This window comes from Engystomops pustulosus, chromosome 2, assembly GCF_040894005.1.
Source record: "Engystomops pustulosus chromosome 2, aEngPut4.maternal, whole genome shotgun sequence".
In the NCBI taxonomy this organism is placed as follows: Eukaryota; Metazoa; Chordata; class Amphibia; order Anura; family Leptodactylidae; genus Engystomops; species Engystomops pustulosus.
The window spans coordinates 37,519,914-37,544,369 of NC_092412.1; the positions used below are offsets into that span (position 1 = coordinate 37,519,914).

The 24,456-nt window shown below is 43.4% G+C and overlaps 1 protein-coding gene across 3 annotated transcripts in view; it reads right to left on the minus strand.

Moving 5' to 3' along the window:
* LATS2 (large tumor suppressor kinase 2) overlaps window positions 1-24,456 on the minus strand; it is a 39,327-nt gene that overhangs the window by 10,695 nt on the left and 4,176 nt on the right. For all 3 annotated transcript variants that reach the window (XM_072134285.1, XM_072134283.1, XM_072134284.1), the window contains exons 2-4: window positions 22,231-22,696; window positions 3,292-3,424; window positions 1,490-2,988 (exon numbers count right to left, since the gene is read on the minus strand). In XM_072134285.1, coding sequence (XP_071990386.1) covers window positions 1,490-2,988; window positions 3,292-3,424; window positions 22,231-22,578 — 1,980 coding nt within the window. In that variant the 5' untranslated portion in view covers window positions 22,579-22,696. The remainder of the gene's footprint in view (window positions 1-1,489; window positions 2,989-3,291; window positions 3,425-22,230; window positions 22,697-24,456) is intronic.

Genomic DNA, 24,456 nt, shown 5'->3' on the forward strand with positions numbered 1-24,456 from the left:
TTGAAATTCCAATTGTCACTGGGGCAAAAAAATAAATTTGTCTAGAACTACAATTATAAAATATACAGTTTCGACTTAAATACAAATTCAACTCAAGAACAAACCTCCGGACCCCATCTTGTACGTAACGCGGAACTGTTTTGTATTATCTTTACCAGCAATTATCAGAATGGAAAGGCTGCGTCTCCAGTCAACTTCTTACATGCTCTGGCCCTAGATATCAAATTTGTGTTGTCTAAAGCTGGTCATTTCAAAAGTGTACCATTAATTGTGTATGTCGGGCCTATGACTCCCCCCACGACGAGATATCTGGGAAAATAAGGATTGGGCAGATTGTTTTTTACTGTCCAATCCTTTAGTACTTGGGAACACAACATTCCCATTTCTAATCAGCACACGTAAAATATTTGGCAGGGTGCGTATGTGTATGAGGGACTTGCCAAGTGGTCAGTCCGGTAGCCATCTACAGTGTATGGTGGGCTTCAAAGAAGATCCATCACCAAGTAATAGATGCAATCCACTGCCGTGCCCCTGATGCATTCAGCTTTTTTTTGTTTTTATTTAAATCTATCCTGATATTTCTGAACTCTAGGTAAAGATGAAGTCACAATAAAAACACAGACTAGAGGATAAGTGTATTATCCCTGGGGTTAGAAGACAGGATTCCTCCGGCAATCATAAAAACGTGAGGCTACGGAGGCGTCCCATGTGAATGGAGCTCAAGGGTGAATGTTTGACCTGTACTCCATTTATTGCTAAGAGACTGCAAAGAAGTGGATGGATAGCAAGTGGAACATGCACACACTTCATTTTCTATGGGGCACTATGGATCGGAGGTGTAAATACAGCTGTAGCAGCCATAGCAGCTGCTATGGGGCCTGCAGTGTCAGAGGGTCCTCAGCATCTGCCCTGCCACACTTTAGAATGGAAGATGTGCACCTTTATATACATTTTTGCTGTTTGTATATATGGTGTGTATATACTATATATGTGTGCATATGTGTGTGTATATGCTGTACGTCTGTATATGCTATTTTAAGTATGAGTGTATATGTGGTGTGTATAAACTGTATGTATGTTTATCATGTGTGTGCATATGGTATATACTGTATGTGTATATATGGCATGGTTTGTATCTGTGCATACATATATGGTGGTTTTACTCTGTGTATACATATGATTTGTATATACTGTGGGTTTGTACAAGTAGCATTTATACTGTATGCATGTAAAGGATATGTATAAGTGCATATATGTGAGTGCATGAGTGTATAAATGTGTATGTGTGTAAGTTTATAAATGTATGCGATTGTAACTCATATGTGAGAGTATACAAATATGTATATTTTAAGGGGCAAGTGGGACCTCATTCAGAAGTCTGCCTCTTCTAGTTACCCCCTGCTTCAGATGTCTGTTCTTGATGTCTGCTTCAGTTCCCAAGAAATTCAAAAAGGTCAGAACCAAACTATTAGAACTCAGAGACATTTACCTTGGCCATCTCTTGCTCCAGCTGTATCCGTCTATTCATCTTTTGCCGGTAGGTTTTGAGAACATTTTCTATGTGCTGTTCCATGTAGAACTTGAATGCAAATGGTGAGTAGCTCTTGATCCTGGATTCCCTCTTCTCCTCATCCTTGCTGTTCTTTCGCACTGGTACAGGCGACGTCTGTATCTGCTTTTTATCCTTCCCAAGCTTACTGGCTTTGGAAGATTTAGTTGCCTTCTCATGTTTTACATCACCATTGACTTCCTCCACTTGACTACTTGTCACATTGTCCACAACCCGGAGGTTCTGCTCTACTCCTTTACATAGGGAGTTTAAGTCATGCTGTTCAGGGAGCAAAAGATGCTTTGGGTAAGGCGGGGGTGGAAACCTCATATCTTGACTGCTATATTCAACCTCAATCCCATAAGGACCTGGACCACCAACAGTTAATGGGTGAGGTTCAATCTTCTCTAGATTGTCTGACACTGTCGCCTGTGCAGCCAACCAGGCAGGGTGAGCTGGTCCTACTGCAGTCTGAAGTTCAGGCCTCATCACCCTCATGCTTTTTACTGGCTGGAGTATGTGAGCAGATTTCACAGTTGTGATGGTGGGTGAAGCCATAGATGTATCTGGTTTGTTCTGAGGGGTCTGCCACATCTGAACCTGCTTTTGTTGCTGGTGGTTATTAAAGGAGTTAGTACGACTTGGTACCTGGGACTCTGGTCTAAAGGGGACATGTTGCCTTGCTGAGGACTCCATTCCAGGACCTTGTAAAGAATCACGTCGAGACTGTGGATTTGGCCACTGGCACACATCTCCTATGTCATACATTTCCATATTCATGTTATTTTGAGGTGGATTCAAGCGGTTCTGAGTGGTGTCAGGGAAGTCATTTGAATATGGAGACCCCCTAGACATGACAAGCATTTGGTGAGAAGGACTTGATTGCTTGTGGTGGGGATGTGGCATATACAGGCCAGCTGGAGCTTGCTGAAATGTATGGCCTGGGCTGTTTTGGGACACTGGTCCTTTGTTTTGTATATTTACATAGCCCCCATCTTGCTGCATCTTGTTTTGAAATGAAGGGGTTCTTTGAACTCCATAACCCATGGGTTCCCCCTGTACTATAAACTGCTGACGGGCGTAATGTGGGCCGTTTGATGTAAGAGGCGGCTGCATTGGTATACCCTGGTTGGGTATAGAATAATTCATGGCGACAGATTCTACACCGGTGGCATAGGCCTTCTGAGGGTGCTGATGACCTGCAGTAGTATTATGAGCTGTAGTTCTTGAAGATGGTCCATTCATTGCTCCTGGCTGGGGTGCAGAAAGCAAATAGTCCATGTACTGCCGTGGAACATCATTAAGAACATTGGAACCTTCAATGGGAAAATTAGGTCCATCATAGGGCGCGTTATTCATAGGATGGTAGGGTGGAAAAGCTTCACTTGGGCCTTCAAAGCTTGACCGATGAAGAACATTAGTTGGGGCTGGGCCTTTTCCTTTAAGATAAGATACATCATAGTAAGTGTTAACATTGGTTCACCAAATTCCAAATGCCTTTCCATCTTCACTTTACATTTAAACTAACAAGAAAAAAACCCCAGATATTCATTGGCTGAGTTAGGGCGAAAAAGCTTCACTAGGCCCCAACTGAATAGGTTCACCATTGATTGATGCTCTTCAAGTCTCCCATACAGTATCTGATTATAATGTTAGGTCTGATTACGTTAAAAAGCCACATAAGAGGTAAGCCATGAGTACACGGAATCTATTGCAGATATATATACATTTATATATTTTACCTGGTGATGTTTGCTTAATCACTTGGACAATCTGCTCATTTCTGGGGTCTAGATACCCCATCTTGCTGATAAATTCCAGTGCTGCCTCTATGCTCCGGCTTCCTGTCTGCTTCAAAGCTCGTATTGCCATTTCCTATTTACAAAGATGAAAAAAAAAAACAATATTAAAAAAAAGGATATTTCCAAGAAGACAACATTATTAAATAACACTCTCTCTAAAATAATGTTATTAACAAAAATTCTGCATTTCACAAATATAACGCTAACCTTTCTGTATCAGTCCCAATGTTGAATATTTTGGTTGTCCTTGGATCTGACCATAAAACAAACAGTCTTGACTGGTCAGATTACTCTCACATGAATGTGAATCTCCTGTACTGCAGGAGCAGGGGAGAGGGGGAGTAGGCAGAGAGCAGCAGAGCAGAGGCACTTACTTACTGTCCAGCAGCGTGTAGGGCAGAGCAGATCTACAGACAAGATGAGCTCTTGATCCGAGTGGGGGCATAGCAGTGCTAAACGGGTGTTTTATTGGCCAGGTGAGATGGCAAAGCTGAGTGTGTCATTAACTATCTTATATCCATCTCATGACCTCTGTCTCATCTCTCTTTTTCTATGTGGCAAATATAAGTAGAATTTTCAGAAGCTAAAAGAAAATATGTGGCTAAACCCTGTACCATGATAATCTAAACATAATGTCAGCACACATCCACATGCAGTGCACGAGCATAGCATAGAGGAATCACAGTTTGCTCAGCTTTTGTTTGCCCAAAGAACTGAATCTTAGGCTATATTTACATGAACGTATGGGGGTCGTATTTACGTCCCCCATACACGGCAATGGGCTCACACGTGCGGCACCGTTCCGTAGCCAGAAGAAAGATAGGACATATCCTATCTTTCCCCCGTAATACGCCACGGCCATATATGGCTGTGGATAGGGGCGGAAGTGAGCGGCACTCATCCCCTCCTCCTCTCCCCGGCGCCGATGTATGCCCGCCATACCGTAGTGGGAACATAGCCTTATACTGAGCAGCTAAGGCAGGAATATAACCGAGTAAAATTGCATAGTAAGGCTAGATTTTTTTTTTTTTACAAGCACAGCGTATAAATCGATAGGCTCCCAGCGTATAGGTGGAGTGTACCTATAGACTTCTACTGGTCGACAGAGGTATTGTTTTTGCCTCCGCGTGCACAGTATACAACGTACAAGCAATGTTTTTCCATCCCTGCTACATATGTTGCTCAGCAGGTGGGGCAATCTCAGTAATGTTACGTCTCCCGATTATGTTCCCACTTTCCCTCGCATTCAGAGGGGAGGAGACGGCACATTGTAAGGACACCTCGGGGAAAAAGACGACATGCGAATCCAGCCTAAGGGGCTAAAAGTTATCTTTAATATGTTATCATCCCCAGGGGGATTAAGATTTGAGGACTTACTTTCATGATTAAACTCCATTAAACAAGTGGGTCAGTTTCAACAGTGGAGTTTCAACAACCCAGGTCCCCCATGGATACTCTGTTCTCTACAGTGAGGAAACCCAGAAATAGAGGCAGACATTGATGGGAGCCCTGTAATGTACCACAAGTTAGGCCGATTATAAAAAAAAAAAACACTTGTGATGCCGGTCAACCCTTGTAAGTCTCCAGATAATCAGTATTAATTGATAGAAATCACCGAAATAACAGGAAACTGTACCAAATCCAAAACCAAGAAATTATGATTTCGTCCAACTATATTAGATTAGCTGATCGTCTCAATCAGTGGGATCTGATACTCTAATGTGTATATGGAAAGCCTTCTTCTGTTATCCATCATAGGAAGTAAAGTAGATTGGCACGTTGGCTTGATGAAAAGTCCAATGAAACTAAGTAACAGTAACAACAAATATCAAAACCGGTTCATATTATGACTTCAGATTTCCGTTCTGATTCAGAATGGATCACGAATATTTTTCTTGCACCGCAGAAGAGACGAAGCCAAAACAGGAGGTGGCGTGAGCGGACTGACACTTCACTTATGTCATGAACAATTTTACTGTAACCGTCAATTATATATCCCCAACAACGATCCCTCCCAAAGTCTATGCGCTTCTCTCCGGATGAACTTGCTTCTTCTATGAATTGACTCAAAAGACAAAATGAACAGATGTGCAGATGGCACTCCCGGTACATGAACATTGCCAACCTTGAGAGGTGAACGCTGCTTGGCATCATTGTCCAACTTATGTTCATTAAAATGTAGAAAAAGAGGAAAAGATGGGAACGGTGTTTCACATTTGACAACCTAAAACCACATGAAAGTTGACGATGACTGCTACAACTTGCTGGACCTATTTCTGACTTTGGTCAAAAACTTCACAGATAATTAATTGCTCCATAAAATCTTTAAAAGGACTTCAATATAGATAATATAATTATTGGAACCAGTAGTAAGTGAGAGATCTTGTACATATTGGGGGGGGGGGGGGACTAAGGATCTTATGAGTGGGGAAGCAAGGCAGGTAGAATCATTGGAGAGTCTCTTTCTTAGGTTCTAAAAATCCCATCAAAACACGAGCATTATCCATCTTGAATTATGAAATTCCAAAAATGTGATACAAAAATTCCTGAATTTGTAATAAGATCATTTGCCATTATCCTTGTATCACAGATCGGATATTCACAGAATAACCTGCAGAGGACATCATAAACATGACCTTTAAGTCAAAAAGAAAAATGCAAGAACTTTCCTTGTGATGAAGGAGGGAGAAGGGGCCACATGACATACCAGGAGTTTTTTTTTCATAGCGCAATAAATTAATGAGACTCCAGGAATCCACCTATCTAACAGGGTATCTCACGCAAAGGATTACTTCAAGTCACCGCTGAGAAGAAAGCGGAGCTAATCTGACTTCTAAGAATTCGGAAAAGAATTTGAGATTCATGGCAAAGATTATAAGCAACCTCCAGCTGTGACCGAGCATCATGGGAGACGAAAAGCTCAAAGACTAAGACGAACATCAAACTGCTCTTTGTATGAGCCCGTCCGTCATAGAGATGGGAGTCCTGACGACATAAACAAAGTTAGGAGTTATAGTATGTTTTCTAGAGGCAGTGGTAACTTTTCCTGAAGAACCTCTTCTACTAAAATTGAAAAAAAGGCTTTAACATCTTAGTAGAAGTGTCTTCAAGACAACAAAATTCTGAGCAATTTGAGGAGAAAGAACTGTTCATTAGTCAAAACCAAGTAGAAACTTATAAAAATCTTATACTCACCTCTTCCAGCGCTCCTGTTCACCAGGTACCGTGCTGTTAACTACTGGGCCCCTGTTTGTTTACAGAGTCTGGTGGTGCCATCCCGACCATTGGAGCATGCCTGTTACTACCTGAACTTCTGCAGGTACTGCAATGGTCAGGAAAGCTCCTCCGGCTTCCGTAAACAAAACAGAGATCTGGCAGTGAAGGATCGTACCGCGGGTGAACGCAAGTATAAGATATGCATTGTTATTAGTACCCCCCCACAGCGAATATAGCGTTTTTAGTAATCCCAGACAACCCCTTTAAAAGACTTATTTGTTGGCCAAGTTTGGCACACTGGCAAAACTCTTGCCACAGCTTTTTTTAGGGCATGCCCAGTGCAATGCCCCTTTGTCATATAAATTGTAACATTTTTAAGTACCATGACACTTGATGTGGTGCCAGAGGTCTCTATGGTGGACTAGCATTTGTCCCGAAGGGTAATAATACTCCTCTAACTATTTTTGGGGAGTATTTTTTAGCCAGGAGGAGTATGAAAATTTCCGCACACATTCACCCACCGCGCACAACTCATACACTATACATAGGGCCTGCGCTCTCCCTATGGGTCTCTCTCTTGCCTCTGCGGTCTGGTCTATGACGCATGGTGAGGCGTTAATGCGATCTCTGTGTGGTGCAATGCATTTCAGCTATTGGTTTTGGTGAAATTGATATTTTTGGACAAAACCAGTGGAAACAATTGACCAAATGTTGTTTGGAGAAACCATTGCTCCAATACAATTTTTAATACTAAGCTACTCTAAGCTTCAGATCCCACCGTCCCCGCTCAATATTAAAAACCTGAAATTACCAGTACTGGACCATTTACTCTGCCAAAGGACTGAACAGTATTGAAAAGTGCATAGATGGTACAGGGTCTCCATCTATTTTCCTCTATAGAAACCCATGGTGCCAGGTGCCATGTGGGAGAAGAAAAAAATTATTCCTTGCATTTGGTAGAAATGCTGCTTCTTGCAATGGTTGTGCGCAACTTTTTCGATGGAAAAGTAGGTAGATTTGCCACATCCTTCCAAATATATGAAATATACAGCTGGACAGAATTTCATGGTTGGACATGTTATACCTACAGCCTGACCCAATCTGAAAATCTATGTCTGAACAAGTTATAGATAAACTTTTTGTACCAATAACGCGGCGCAGTAATGTTGTAGTTGGCCGTACCCTCCGCGGCATTTTAATGCTAGCCATACGCGATCAGCACAAAAGATACTCATCTAGATTGAGAACATATGTAAGGCAGCGTCGGAGGGGTGTAATGCATTTTTGTGGAACATGTACGGTACAAGTCATCATTCCTGCCATTTCTGCCATTCTCTTCTGAGAATGTAAACATTTCATACCTGCTTATTAAAGACAGATTTCTTAGAAATGCTGCGGGTAAGAACAGTCCATCAACTTTACTTCCATGAAATATGAAACCTGGAACACCATTCGATTCAAGCATTTTAAAGTGATTGCACAGAAAAAAAAATAAAATATGAGGCGATTCACAAATCGGTGGTAAACAGCGCCTTATCCAGTCACTGCGGTCTACATCTCTGACCTCCCCCACCTGAGACCTGCAAACCCCGACCAAAGTACAGTATTTTTCCCGACTATAAGGCGCATCGGATTATAAGGTGCACCATCAAATGCCTGCTAAAACATCTAGGTTCATATACAAGGCATATCGGATTATAAAGCGCACCTGATTATATGACCAGCAGGTGGCAGACCTGTGCACAGTTCAAGGCAGCTGTTGTCTATAAGTACGGTTCATATATAAGGCGCACCTTTGATTTCTCTAACAAAGATCATCTTGGTGGACCTACTAGATGTTCAATGTATAAGAGTGCCAAAGTACACACATTTACAATTTTTGTTAATCTAGAGTACTGAATCCTGTCCAACCAATAGATGTATATATAACACATATCCGGTGACACAAGTCAGTGACACTACAGTACATAAAAACTAAAGTAAACTGGATTGCACTACAATACAGGCAGTCCCCAGGTTACATACAAGATTGGGTCTGTAGGTTTGTTCTTAAGTTGAGTTTGTAAGTAAGTTGGAACTGTATATTTTATCATTGTAATCCCAGCCAGAACTTTTTTGGTCTCTGTGACAATTGGATTTTAAAAATGTTGTGTTGTCATAAGAATTAATATTAAACACTAAAGCTTCATTACAGACACCTATGATAACTGTTACAGCTGATCATTGTAGCCTAGGACTAAAGTACAATAAATTACCAATAATCAGGGGTCCGTTTGTAACTAGGGGACGTATGCAAGTCGAGTGTTCTTAAGTAGGGGCCCGCTGTACTACAGTTACAAAAAACATCCAGTGTTGGCAATAGCCAACGTTTAGTCGCTGCTCGTCTACTCTCAATGCTCCCATAGTGAATGAAGTGTGCGACTTCCTCTCAAGTCAAATTTGATAAATATGGCAAACTACGGCTTAATAGAACAACCACACTTACTTTCGTAATTGGTACAATTATAGTACACATGGAAAATGTAGAGAAAAAAAAAAACACGCAAAACCTGGTGAACCCCTATGGAATCATAAGGCATTATTACATATAACACTGACGGTGAACCTTTTATAGTCCAAGTACCCAAAATTCCACTTATTTATCACAAAGTACCCACAAGGGAATTTAATCATCAACTTATTGCCCACTCCTCTGCCACAGTTTTTAATTGTATTGGCATCTTGAGGACACCAATACGGAAGAAAGTAGGAGAAATTCAGATTATCATTGTAGCTTCCCTCAAGGGCCCCATGAACAGGAAGAATCGCAAGGCAGGAGCTCAAAGTCCCAGGAACTGCAGGAGAAGGCCTATAGTCACTCAACTTGTCTTTCAAGCTCTGTGTTGGGGGAAAAGGCCTGGGTGCCCATAGAGATGGCTCTGAGCGCCATATTTGTCACCACTGACATACAATATATACTACAAACCAGATGAACAATAGAAATAAACATTTGAATTTATTTAAATCTGAGCTCAAACTTAATATCTTAAAAATCTGAAATATGCTTCGTAGAAGCAATTTTACCCTGGTTTACAAACAAGACATACAGGAAAAAAATATAACAACAAGGGTGGGCAGGCTGGACTACACAGGTCCAGGCTTCCAGCTGTGATGAGGTAAGACAAAGGGGCCCTATGCTAATGTCCCTCAATTTATACTTCTTACCCCAGGTCACCTAACCTGCGGTCCTCCAATTAGCTACTGTGGCATAGGCCGAGGGAGAATTTATGGAGAACAGCCTTAGCGGAGCCTTTACCGGGAACAGAATAAGAGACTACCCAATGATAGCTGCTAAAAGGTCAATATAAACACCAATAAGAAGCTGCTGCTACTCTGACTGGAATCAAGACAAATAACAAATTTGAAGGGAAAATCTTTTCCCTCCAAAACTTGACAGAAATAATGCCTATAATCCCATGGAGATCCCTCTATATTGACCAAGCTCCAGTCATTCTCTAACATGAAGGCCTACATCAATTCACCACGCTGTAGTAGTATTTAAGGGGGTTTCCAGGAATTCAGGAAATTGCCATTGGGGACCAGAACTCCAGTACCTCCATTCTTAATAATAATAATTCCTTTATTTATATAGCACACACAGATTACGCAGTGTTGCAAAAACCAAATCGGTCCCTGTCCCCAATCTAATCAACCTACCAGTATGTTTTGGAGTGTGGAAGGAAACCGGAGGACCTGGAAGAAACCCGCGCAAACACATAGAGCACATACAAACTCTTTGCAGATGTTGACGCCGGGACTTGTCGCACGGTCTTTGCTGTACTTTTTGGACTATAAGGCGCACTGGATTGTAAGGTGCACCATCAATAAATGCCTGCTACAACCTCTAATTTCATATATAAGGTGCACCGGATTATAAGGCGCACTGGATTGTAAGGCACACCGTCAATAAATGCCTGCTACAACCTCTAATTTCATATATAAGGTGCACCGGATTATAAGGCGCACCTGATTATAAGGATGAATGACCAGCAGGTGGCAGACCTGGGTACAGTTTAAGGCAGCTGTTGTCTGTAAGCACGGTTCATATATAAGGTGCACTGGACTTTAAGGCGCACCTTTGATTTCTGAGAAGATCTAAGGATTTTTTTTGTGCGCCTTATAGTCCGAAAAATACGGTATACGCCTGGATGGAAGTGCCTGGCGTCACAGGACTTAATCACGGATTCCCTTAAATTTCACAATCCTTGGTCTGAGGAGGCCACAAATTGCCCAAAGCGGGTTTCAGCCTGGCAAAGGTGCTGCAGATCAGGAGTAGGATGGAACTTTTAATATGTAAAACAACTGTGTGCCACCCATACCGAACCGTTTTGTGGCAGCACACGGCCACTTGCCCTACAATGGGCAATATGGCCGTCCATTTCTTACCGTGAGACATATAGAAGTAGCACATTTCCCATTTTCTCCAGCATCTCTGTTCCATACACCTCATAGAACTCTATGGGAACATTTAAAGTATGTGATGCATACGATTGCGCTAATGCGTACCGTATGCAGCCATATATATGTGTATTATCCAGAGACTTTGGCAAGTGATGTTACTAGCTTGCTCAACCCCAACCTATCCTATTTTATACAGGTACAGAAAGGATAGAGATCAAAAAAGGATAGAGTCCGTGTGAAAGGGGCCCAAGTTGCAGACATGAAAAGACAAAAACTGAAGTGCAGGTCTTGCCAATATAAACCAATATTTCATAATGTCACATGGACATGTGTGTGGAATTTTGTTTTATTTCAAAATTTGTTCAATCTCCTCTAAAAAAAAAAAAAATCATCCACCAGTTTATTTTTGTGGTTCTAAAAAGATCACTTATAATGTGAGGAATCCCTTTCTGAAGTCTGGCTTTACAAATTCAGCCGCCACGGCCTCCCAGCTATGTGCAGTATGTGTCAAACAAGCAACACTCACAACTAATTTTGCAAATGCATTCCCGCTCCAAAAATAATGTGTCTGGACTAGATAAAGCATGGTCAACCCAAAAGGGGGACCCTAGCTATGCTGTGTCAGGGTCAACCAGGGCTCTAAATAGAACAGTGCCCAAAAGCCAAGAGCCTGTGACAGTATAACTAGATACACGCTACAGTAGTAGTGCTCCACACACAGTATGTATAATATAGGGATCAGTAAGTGCATGTCTAATGCAAGATAATAATGTGATGGCGTGTCAGCCGTATACTATAGTAAAATTTATGGATACCAAATCTGACAGACTCTTTCCTGTTGCAGATCCTACGCTCCCATCCTTGTAAATCACCAGTTATAGCTCAAGGAAATACCAAATCCCAGGAGGACTTCCTGCCAGGTTACTGAGCATTCTGAACAATATGTCTGTATAACAATATGTCATATATAATTTTGTTCAGGGAAACAGAATAGTTTCAAATACCGTTTCCCCGAAAATAAGACGGCAAGTGTCTTACCGTATATACTTGTATACAAAAGATGTGCTGAAAAACACCACCTCGGCTTATACACAAGTGTATATAAAAAAAAAAATTATTTATATACTCACCTTCCGGTGCTCCCCGCAGCTCCTCATCTGAAACAAAGTGGGCAGAGACACCTCCATGCACTCTGCCTACCGGCGCACACTGACGTGGCTGATGTCATAGTGTAAGGCGGCGGGTAGAGCTCATGGACAGAAGAAGAACTGAATGGAAAAGGAGCCTCAGGGGGAGTCGAGGAGCATAAGTGGGGTGGGCCGGCAGCAAGGCATTTCATTACTCACAAGGTAGGTGTGTGTGTGTGTGTGTGTGTGTGTGTGTGTGGACGAGGGCAGAGGGACTCACAAGCTGTTTCTGTGTGTGTGTGTGTGTGTGTGTGTGTGGACGAGGGCAGAGGGACTCACAAGCTGTTTCTGTGTGTGTGTGTGTGTGTGTGTGTGTGGACGAGGGCAGAGGGACTCACAAGCTGTTTCTGTGTGTGTGTGTGTGTGTGTGTGTGTGGACGAGGGCAGAGGGACTCACAAGCTGTTTCTGTGTGTGTGTGTGTGTGTGTGTGTGTGTGGACGAGGGCAGAGGGACTCACAAGCTGTTTCTGTGTGTGTGTGTGTGTGTGTGTGTGTGTGGACGAGGGCAGAGGGACTCACAAGCTGTTTCTGTGTGTGTGTGTGTGTGTGTGTGTGTGGACGAGGGCAGAGGGACTCACAAGCTGTTTCTGTGTGTGTGTGTGTGTGTGTGTGTGTGGACGAGGGCAGAGGGACTCACAAGCTGTTTCTGTGTGTGTGTGTGTGTGTGTGTGTGTGTGGACGAGGGCAGAGGGACTCACAAGCTGTTTCTGTGTGTGTGTGTGTGTGTGTGTGTGTGGACGAGGGCAGAGGGACTCACAAGCTGTTTCTGTGTGTGTGTGTGTGTGTGTGTGTGTGGACGAGGGCAGAGGGACTCACAAGCTGTTTCTGTGTGTGTGTGTGTGTGTGTGTGTGTGGACGAGGGCAGAGGGACTCACAAGCTGTTTCTGTGTGTGTGTGTGTGTGTGTGTGTGTGGACGAGGGCAGAGGGACTCACAAGCTGTTTCTGTGTGTGTGTGTGTGTGTGTGTGTGTGTGTGGACGAGGGCAGAGGGACTCACAAGCTGTTTCTGTGTGTGTGTGTGTGTGTGTGTGTGTGTGTGGACGAGGGCAGAGGGACTCACAAGCTGTTTCTGTGTGTGTGTGTGTGTGTGTGTGTGTGTGTGGACGAGGGCAGAGGGACTCACAAGCTGTTTCTGTGTGTGTGTGTGTGTGTGTGTGTGTGTGTGGACGAGGGCAGAGGGACTCACAAGCTGTTTCTGTGTGTGTGTGTGTGTGTGTGTGTGTGGACGAGGGCAGAGGGACTCACAAGCTGTTTCTGTGTGTGTGTGTGTGTGTGTGTGTGTGGACGAGGGCAGAGGGACTCACAAGCTGTTTCTGTGTGTGTGTGTGTGTGTGTGTGTGTGTGGACGAGGGCAGAGGGACTCACAAGCTGTTTCTGTGTGTGTGTGTGTGTGTGTGTGTGTGTGTGTGTGTGTGTGTGTGTGTGTGTGTGTGTGTGTGTGTGGACGAGGGCAGAGGGACTCACAAGCTGTTTCTGTGTGTGTGTGTGTGTGTGTGTGGACGAGGGCAGAGGGACTCACAAGCTGTTTCTGTGTGTGTGTGTGTGTGTGGACGAGGGCAGAGGGACTCACAAGCTGTTTCTGTGTGTGTGTGTGTGTGTGTGTGTGTGTGGACGAGGGCAGAGGGACTCACAAGCTGTTTCTGTGTGTGTGTGTGTGTGTGTGTGTGTGTGGACGAGGGCAGAGGGACTCACAAGCTGTTTCTGTGTGTGTGTGTGTGTGTGTGTGTGTGTGTGGACGAGGGCAGAGGGACTCACAAGCTGTTTCTGTGTGTGTGTGTGTGTGTGGACGAGGGCAGAGGGACTCACAAGCTGTTTCTGTGTGTGTGTGTGTGTGTGTGTGTGTGGACGAGGGCAGAGGGACTCACAAGCTGTTTCTGTGTGTGTGTGTGTGTGTGTGGACGAGGGCAGAGGGACTCACAAGCTGTTTCTGTGTGTGTGTGTGTGTGTGTGTGTGGACGAGGGCAGAGGGACTCACAAGCTGTTTCTGTGTGTGTGTGTGTGTGGACGAGGGCAGAGGGACTCACAAGCTGTTTCTGTGTGTGTGTGTGTGTGGACGAGGGCAGAGGGACTCACAAGCTGTTTCTGTGTGTGTGTGTGTGTGGACGAGGGCAGAGGGACTCACAAGCTGTTTCTGTGTGTGTGTGTGTGTGGACGAGGGCAGAGGGACTCACAAGCTGTTTCTGTGTGTGTGTGTGTGTGTGTGGACGAGGGCAGAGGGACTCACAAGCTGTTTCTGTGTGTGTGTGTGTGTGTGTGGACGAGGGCAGAGGGACTCACAAGCTGTTTCTGTGTGTGTGTGTGTGTGTGTGGACGAGGGCAGAGGGACTCACAAGCTGTTTCTGTGTGTGTGTGTGTGTGGACGAGGGCAGAGGGACTCACAAGCTGTTTCTGTGTGTGTGTGTGTGTGGACGAGGGCAGAGGGACTCACAAGCTGTTTCTGTGTGTGTGTGTGTGTGGACGAGGGCAGAGGGACTCACAAGCTGTTTCTGTGTGTGTGTGTGTGTGGACGAGGGCAGAGGGACTCACAAGCTGTTTCTGTGTGTGTGTGTGGACGAGGGCAGAGGGACTCACAAGCTGTTTCTGTGTGTGTGTGTGGACGAGGGCAGAGGGACTCACAAGCTGTTTCTGTGTGTGTGTGGACGAGGGCAGAGGGACTCACAAGCTGTTTCTGTGTGTGTGTGGACGAGGGCAGAGGGTCTCACAAGCTGTCTGTGTGTGTGTGGATGAGAGAAGCAGGACTCACAAGCTCTTCGCATTTTCCAAGCTACAAAGTCTAGGTATTTGTAGAAAAAAAAATTTAAATGAAAAACATGTCTATTCAGAGCCAATACATGAATTATATCCAGAGAGGAATGTGTAAGATATACATACTGTTCATACCTTCACAGGAGGCAGCTACAGGCAGAGCAAATTATTCACTGTAGACATGTGTAACTCCATTGCCCTTGTGCTGATCTGCATCACACAGTCTGCCCCGATATCTGGCACCGCTTGGTTTTTTAGAAATGCTTGTCTGCTTATGTTATTTCTGACAGTGATTGAGAGAACCAGAGCACTGTGCTCGACAATCGCCGATTGAACAGTAGGAAGAACGTGTCCTGCTGCTCCATTCAATCGTATGGGAATGGAGCAGCAGGACACGTTTGTCCTATTATTCCATCCATTACCGTTGTGGGATTCCCATTCTCCACATCTCTGGGAGTTCCATTCCCCTGATTGGTCACTGCATCATCTCCTATCCAGTAAGTTGCTTCAGCCCCCTTAAGCAATCCACAATATAATATATTCTTTTTATTCGATTTTAGTAGAAGGTTTGCATGTCTCCCCCTCCTCTATGTGGTGATCGGACGCCGTAGCGCAACACAGAACGAGGGGTATAAAATGGTTTCTTCTAACGTAAAAACTCGGCAAGAAATATGTCACAGCGCATGCAAAACCTAAACATAGTTCATTCCAGACACTTGTCCTGCAGATCTGGAAGATATCCAGCAGGAAGTCAGCGCTGCAAAGCAGGAATGTGCGACAAGTCGGAATTCTTCCCATAAATCGCAGGTAATACGGGATCTACCCCTGGTGTGGACACTCATCCTGCCGCTGAGGGCTGTAGACTGTGTACACTGCCAAGTGTAACAGTCAGGATTTTTAACCTTCCACAGTAATTACCGAGCAATGATTATATGTCTACACCCAGAACGTTTGGCTTTCTAATAATAAGCAATTTTCCTGGCACAAGGAACCTGACAGAACGGCTTCAAATATTCAGCAGAAGTATAGAAAAAAAAAAATATATATATATATATATGAGAGGGTCCTGCTTTCTAATGCTACACAGTTATTGCATCTCCTTAGGTTCCCATCAGGCTAATAGCATTGCCGTTCATCTCCCCATACACGCACACTCAGCCCTGCCAAGTGTGCATGTGTTCTCAATAAGCCTAGGTGCCAGAATTTTCCACTTATTAGTACAATTGCAGTAATACTACATTTCTATGCAGGAAAAAAAGTGTAAGCGGCACAGTGAAATCAAATGGATTATAATCCAATGTGGGTGCAACCTCCAGGGGTCCGACTCCCAGCCCCAGGGAATATCCAGAAAATATTCCGTGACAAGTGCTGCTCTTCTCCTTGTATTTTCTGGACATTTCTATGCATATTTTTGGGTTACCATTTCACACGTTAAAAAAAAAACAAAAAAAAAAAACAACCTGAGCTCTAGAAGCAGCATTTAGTCATATACTTTACAGCAGTCTCATGGCCTTAGGAAGCAATGGTCCGGAGCAGATTCATTGGGGGGCATTTATCATGGCCGGTTTATGTACCGGTTTAATGAACGCCCCACCCCTCTGGAGCCTTCGGATACTTAAGAAGGCCTCCTAATGTATTTGTGGGTCGGCTACGTCGGCTCACAAATCTACGCTAGGCTTTGTCTGGTGCAGAAACTCAACACTGTCGGCAATGGCGCAGCCTTCAATGGTCAGAGGTTTAGCCAGTGCATGGGCGCAAGTAGAAACATCTGCTCCCCTGTCCTGCCCAGATTCCACTACTAGTGGTGGCAGCAAATTTAAGATCCCTGTTCTAAGGTTTATAGGATGAAAATGTGCATGGTCACTTGGATAATGCCCTTCGGATAAGTCAAACCGGTCCGGTCCACAACCCTCTTTTCATTATAATATACTAAATTTGGGATGTCATGTCCATCCCCATATGCCCACTTTGCTTACATGATACTGATCCATGAAACTACTACAGGATCATCGGGTACAGTAGAACAGAGAATATGTGGATTGGAGATCAGGACTGATGCACTTTAGAAACCACAGTGGGCTTTGATAGCCATCTTTGCATAACTCCTTTGAACTGGTACCTGACGGACTACAACTATTTGGGTCTTTAAGTACCCACCAAATTTTAATGTCAAGTATCAAGCAGCAAAAGAAATGGAAGTGCAGCTAATAATCTTTATATTGCTATATAAAGATTATTATTCATCTCTTCATAGTAAATTAATTGAGTTATACAATGTACAGGTTGAGGGCAGGGGAAGGGATGCTTCCACTCCCTATCCTTCCTTACTATAACAGTGCCAGTATACAGGATGTCCAGGTGGTTGGTGTGTCACCTCAAAAATTTTTGTGTATCTAATCACTGCCAAGCGGTGACCAGAGGATTCTATTCACTCCATGATATGCGCCAAACCAATACCATAAGAGATAACGTAGAAACATCTGGGTATTATTTTACTACAGCGGTTGTCCAAAATGTGAAAAAAACATTTAAAGTAAAAAATAACAAATGATATTAAAAAATAAAATTGTGTGTGTTTTTTTTTTAACCTCATTCCCATTCATATTAAAAGGAAATCTACCACCAGGGTAAAGGATTGTAAGCCAAGCACACTAACATGCTGGTGCATTTCCTCTCGGACAGGATCCACTCTTCATTTAGCTTCTTATGCGCTTGATTTTACAAATTATGCAAATGTGTCTTAGGGGCTCTGGACTCAACAGCTATGGAGCCCGAAACACCTCCGGCTCTTTTCTTCTTTACTTAAGCATTTTTTGTGGAAAAACAAGAGCATGAGAAGCTAAAAGAAGAGTGGATCCTGATGGGGGGGGGGGGGGGGGGGGGGGTTAAACACCAGTATGTCAGTGTGCTTGGTTTACAAGCCTTCATCCTGGTGGTAGATGTCCCTTATAGATAATGGAGTTATACGTAATGTAGGGCTAGAAATTGTTTTGAAGCTATACACATTATTGGAAAAGGATGTGCTTGGGGAATAAGGGGGCCCTATTTTACTCCGGTTTGGAATACATGCGATACATGAATAAGTCCCATGTTGTGAAGTATATATACATATGCAAATCATTGCAGAAAATGGAGTCTAAGCATCATATTAGGTATTTAGCAGGGAAGATCCAAGGAGACATTTTGTATAGGACTTTGAGGTTCCTTCCTCCAGTAGATGAAGAAAATAAAATGTCAGCTTCCTTGCCCGATCTCCTGTCTATAGTAACACAAGTACATGGCCAACATTGCCTAATCAAAATGGCCACATAAGACATACTGTATGTTATCTGGTTGCTCACGGAAAACAATAAAAAAACGGAAGGAGACTGAAAAATCTTGCTGCCCATAACAAACAATCATAATAAAGTTTTCTTTCCCATTCTACCCTTAAAAAAAAAAGGTAAAACTGTGCCATGATTAGTTGCTATGGGCAACAGCATTTTAATTTCATAAAATTTTACAAATTTTCCCCCGCTGCGCCCATAAAGCACCGCCCCATATGTACAGCACAGTATTTTTTAGTATTTCCATCGCGCCGTGAATTTCTTGTGACCATACAGCTACTTAATAGCGGTAATGTCCCCCGCACAATAGAACAGATTACGAAATATTGGGAACAGATTCCATTCTCCTACATTTATGGATAGACACAAATTCCCCAAAGTTCATACTTCACATTTTCTTCGTATTTGCAGCCATTAATAATCCTCTTTACATGCTTTGTCCTGCGCAGCCAATTCAATGGTAAGGAAGAGACAACACCCCCTGGAAAAAGCCTGGAATGCTTGTAATTAGCCTGACACATTTCCTCTCCCAGTAACGGGCAGGAGAACCCCCCACCCCGGACCACACTGCTCCAGTATTTCCACTCTGGAATGCAGGATCTGGTTTAACCCATTTGTCCCTGTCCCGTTCCAGTGCAGACAACGCGTGTGCACTATGTAGCCGGGTTATTTTGATGGTGCACTAGAAAAACCTGCAATAACCTGATGCTGGATATGGTTTCCGCCTGCCCTGCGTAAATCACAGTGTCAAGAAGGAATTTACATTATCTATTCATATATTTCTACTCTATTTCATTCTTTAGTGGACATGGGGGGGGGGTTAACGAAATTGGAGAATGTCAATATTTTCAATGTAAAATTAATTTTCCAAAGTCCTGAAAAAGAATAGAGCAAAATTGGCGCATATACTCCATAAAAAAACAGTGATTGACAGCGCTTCCTGTAGGAGTGCACACAGAGATCATGATCAATCACAGATTAGGATCCCCCTATGCAAAGAAAATCAACAATTGCAAGCAAATTATAGAACTTATACTAAATCTTTTCCTATAAAACTACATACACACCTGCTTAGTTTCCATGCTCTATAGCAGTGGTGGCGAACCTATGGCACAGGTGCCAGAGGTGGCACTCCGAACCCTTTCTGTGAGCACTCAAGCCATCGCTCCAGGACAGAGTTTACCAAACAGTACCAAATCCCTCAACTCTTCCTGCAGTCCCAGGCAACCTATGAGATGCTGCACTCAGTGCTATACTACATCGACACTTCATTGACTGTTTGGAACTGCTTCAAAAAAAAGAGAAGGTGTTGAAAGAAGTGCATTACCTTTGGAGGTCCTCCTGCAGGACCCTTCATTCTTCATGTACAGAGAGAACCTGGAGAGAAGCCACGAGAGTCTGAATTTTCCTACCTTCTTTCAACTGTATTAGTGGCATTAGGCGGCCGATACAATTGAAAAATGTCACTGCTTAAAATGCCATGTTGGCTGTTTACAGTAAGTGCATTTTGGTTGTAGTTTGGGCACTCTGTCTCTAAAAGGTTCGCCATCACTGCTCTATAGCATGCTGCCTCAAGATAGGATACCACGTATAATCTGCTCAGCTCCTTCTCTATAACATACTGCCGGTAGATTGGACACTATGTGCAACTAAGTGCAACATTACCCACTTTATCAGTTTTGGGAAACCTATGGCACAACTATGGCACTCTTAGCCTTCTCTGTGGGCATCACCTCTTGCAGTCCCCCAATTAGCTCAGGAGGCGTCATCAGTGCCAGTTTGAAGCACCACACCCTGGTCTGGAGGAGCTAGAAGGTGAAGGTGCAGGCGGGGTTGGATTATCACCGTAGCTCTGGGGCCCCAGAATTCTGTTCTGTTTGGGGGGTCTGGGAGAGATACTTCAATTATAATCTTAATTTCTGCTTGGTCTCCTCAAGATGCAAAGCAGGCAGCAATAATAAAATAATAATAATGGTTATTTATATGGTGCCATCAAATTCTGCAAGGCTTTAGAAATCATAGGGGGACATATACACATATAATATTACATTACAGAGTAAACTGTAAATTACTGCTTAAAGGAAACCTGCCATCTACGTTTACCCCACTAAACCATTACCCTACCTGAGGGGGCTGATAAAGGCCTTTGTATAATTGCCTCTCATTACAAATCTCACCCATTTGCCTAGAATACAGTCTCCTCCAAAGTCATGTGAAATTGAGGAGAAGAGAAGTTAGACTTAGACGCTGGTGGGGGAGCGTCACTTTTGACTTCTATATTTTGGGTACTATATCAGCTAGAACCATGGTTCTAGTATCAGAATAAAGAAGGGAATTTTGTGATCTACAAAACTGGAGAGAAGGGCAGGTCAATCCTTTGTACGGTATTCATGATGCAGATAAATATCCAATTCCCACCCTTTTGTTTAACAGCCTGATTCTCTGGTTCTGTAGCTCACAGGACAACAGGCCTGGTACGATTTGAAAGAGGAGAGAAGATACTCGAATTATAGTTCTAGCTGCTACAAAACCCAACATACTGGCATATGAAATTAGGTCACTTCTGCCTCTCGGCCAAAATTTCACATTTCGCATACACCAGCGTGCAGGAGAGGAAGGATGAGCGCTGCTCCCCCTCCCCTCTCCATAGCAGTGCACGGCGCCCAGATATTCTATCTTTTCCCCATGCACGGTGCGACCGCTGGGCACCATAGCCATCTATAGGGACGTATATCTGTGGTGTGTGGTACCATGAGCTACAGAACCGTATATACAGACAGTTTGAGGTCAGCCGCACGGGCAGAATAGTGGCTTGGGTCATTGGCAATGATGCATTATGGAAATGTTGACTTGTAGCCTTTAAAGCAATGGTCTCCAGCTGTTGGAGGACTACCACTCCCAGTCATCAGGGTATGAAGGAAATAGTTGTCTTGTAACAACTGTAAAGGTTGAAGATTGAAGACCACTTCTGTAAAGTGAAGAGGGGGCTATACATAACCAGGCCATTTGCTCGGCAATGCACTTGTATGTACTAATTAACTCCAAAAAGCCCTTTACTCCAGTCACGTGAAAAACTTCTAAAAACGCAACCCATGCCACAGACATGAAAGGAATTGCGGAATGCAATCAATAAAAAGAAAGATAAGCCAACACTTAGATTCCAAGACCAACATGTAATGCACATGACAAGATCTAGTAGGTGCAGAGCAGCTTAGCATGAAAACATCCCGGCCATTCTAGATTCCTCTGGAAGACGGTGTCGAGACCTTAGACTTTAAATACTCTGCACTCTGGTATGCGGAGGGATTAGCCTGGTTAAGAAGGAGACTGCTTTATCTTTGGAAGAGAATGTGTACAATATACTCAATATATTTATATATCCTACATGACAAGGAATTTAGCCAACGGTGACACTTTCCATTGCCCCATCATCTGATCACATTCAGGATGATGGTGGTATAAAACACCAATAAAACTAATTATTGTGTGCCGTACAAGCGGCAACTCAAAGATTGCATACAAAATAATCTACACCTTAGCCAGGGACATACTGGTTTGGTAACCATATCTGTCTGTGTGTGTGAAAAATGAATTCATATTTCAGGATTGTAGCTGGACTTGGAGCACTGAGTTGCATTGGTAAGTGAAATTTCTTCACTAAACACAGCACAGCTCCTTCCGAGTAAAAGCAATAGCAGTCTTCTGGTTGAATTACTTCAGAGGGGGGTGGGCTGGGGATAAGTTTGAATGCAGAGATCAAAGAACACAGCAGTGTGAGGAAACTCCCTCCTCCCAGTGCTACAATTTCAGCTACAATCCTGGAACATAAATGAAATTTTCACTAAAAGATTACCCACATTCACCAAATCCAGACTATTTGTTTTTAAAAATGCCTCCTACCCCCTCCCCCCTCAAACTGGTCGAGACAGGTCTCTGCCATGGCTAGTGATGGGCTTTTCACATACCTGATCACACCCAACTTTCACCAGGTCCTGCAGCATCTGTCTATTCACCTCTACTGCCGCCAGGTTTCCAGATTCATTGGCGAAGGGCAAAAGGGAGTATCGGATCTCCCGAAGAGCCTTCTGGTAGGGTGCAAACTTGGCCGGCTGCCGTAGTTGCTGCTGCTGTTGCTGTCTCCCTGCATCTTTGCCAGGAAGAACCTTAGACTCCATTAGGCCATCATTGGCAGGTCCTACAGATACACCCTGAGCCAGTGGTTTGGATGGCTGTTTTAGTCCCTCACGGATCTCTTGCAGTCTCTGTCTGCTGTTTCCAGAATATGTGGTGGTGGGGAAAGTTTTCGGCCTCATGGCGAATCCAGTTTATGGCGCTCAGCAGGCAGTTGTTTCATAAGGTCGCATTACCCAAGGATTTCCATGTATTATGGTGCAACCACTCACAAACCGTGAGGAGATCCACATTCTCAACCTGCAAAAGAAAATTCACAAGTGAGAAAATGTGGCACGTATGCGAGAAATTCCAAATATTCACACGTTATTCCTTTCTGCTAGATTAGCATGAGTGGAATGTAATATCCGCAGGCCCCGTGGAGATGATGTGGTCTCGTGACATATAGATAAGAAACAAGATGGCCAAGTACCAGCACAGTAGAGAAGACCATCACTCAAGTCTGGAAGATACCTGTTAGGTTTCAATCCTCTCCCTAGTCATTTATTAAACTATACTACTAGAGAAAACTTCATTTAAATATTTTTTTTTTCCCCAGAATGCATTGCTTGTAATGCTCCTGATCTCCACAAGCAGAACCAGTACTTTCTGAGGATAGAGTAGCATGGAATAGATGGGACTATAGGGACAGGGTGATGTATACGCTCACATTGGAAAGTAAAGAATACCCAGAGACAATGAAAACTTCTCATTGTTGTCCATGAACAGAAGAGCGGTTGTCACACGGAGCGGCCGCCGGAGGGAATGTGTGAGGATCTCCATACATGCCTTCAGGAATAGGAAAGAGCAAGTAAAGCTAAGTCTGTGTATTCCACCGCGCATAAGAACATACCTGAAATATCTTGTGTGTTTATACTAAACTAAACCTTCCAATCTGTTTAACCTCCGAGGAAAACAGAATCTGCCGAGGACAGGATTAGGTCCCCGTCTTGTAGAGCAAGATGGACTTTGAGTAATGAGAATGATCTGAAGAAGGTGCGGACAGGGTCCAGTATATAAAGTGTATACAGTCAGGCAATTTAGCACCACTTACTTAATATCTTTATACAGCTGGGGTTCAGGGTCCCAAACTTACTGAGCTCAGCTCCGCCCCATGCAGAGATCCTCCAATGGGGTGCTCCACAACAACCTCTGGGTCACGAGCTAAATTGTCTTGGGACCCTAAACCAATTTAGGGGACATGGCTTCATGGAGAAAAGAGAATGCACCAAAATTCAAAATATTCTAGAAATTTCTGTTTTCTACACTCTTACATGATGCCACTTATCATCCAGCACCAGAATCTGTTGTAAGTATGGTACAGCAAAAAGTGGTCTAGTCTAACTGTGCACCGTCTAACTTTCAGAAATTTGTTATTAATCTACCCTTGGTGTCACGTACATCACATAATACATGCTACCTGTACCCACACCCACTATCTGTAGGGTTCGGACATATAACATTATACTACTGCTTTGGCATGCTTCATATCTTTACTGAAGAGGTACCAAAAAAAGAAGAATTGAGCCGGTTCCATTCAGTGGAATCTGGACCTTGTAGTGCACATGGGCACTCAACATTGATCCAGGAGACCGAACATATGTAAACGACAATCTTTATATTTTCATCATAAATAAGACATAAAGGCATCAGTACATCACCATACTTCAAAGTGTGTTGTCAAAGTCCATAGAGTAGTTCACACGTTAACAGCGGTAGCTCCTTACTGAGACAATGAAAGTCCGGGCACACCTTATTATATAGTTATAGGCTCTATTAACTATATTTCCATCCTATTTTACCCATTTAAAGCCTTACTTAGTGGGCACTTACAATAGCATTAATATTTTAGTCTGAGCTCAAGACATATTAGTAGACAAATGCAACATGTATGGATATAGATCGATAGCTGAATCCCTGATGTTTAGGTTTGTGTTACGTATCTGGTTTAATGTATCCAATAATGTACATTTTACCCTGCCACTTTTGACACATTTTATCTTTGCTCCATGTATCGTGCA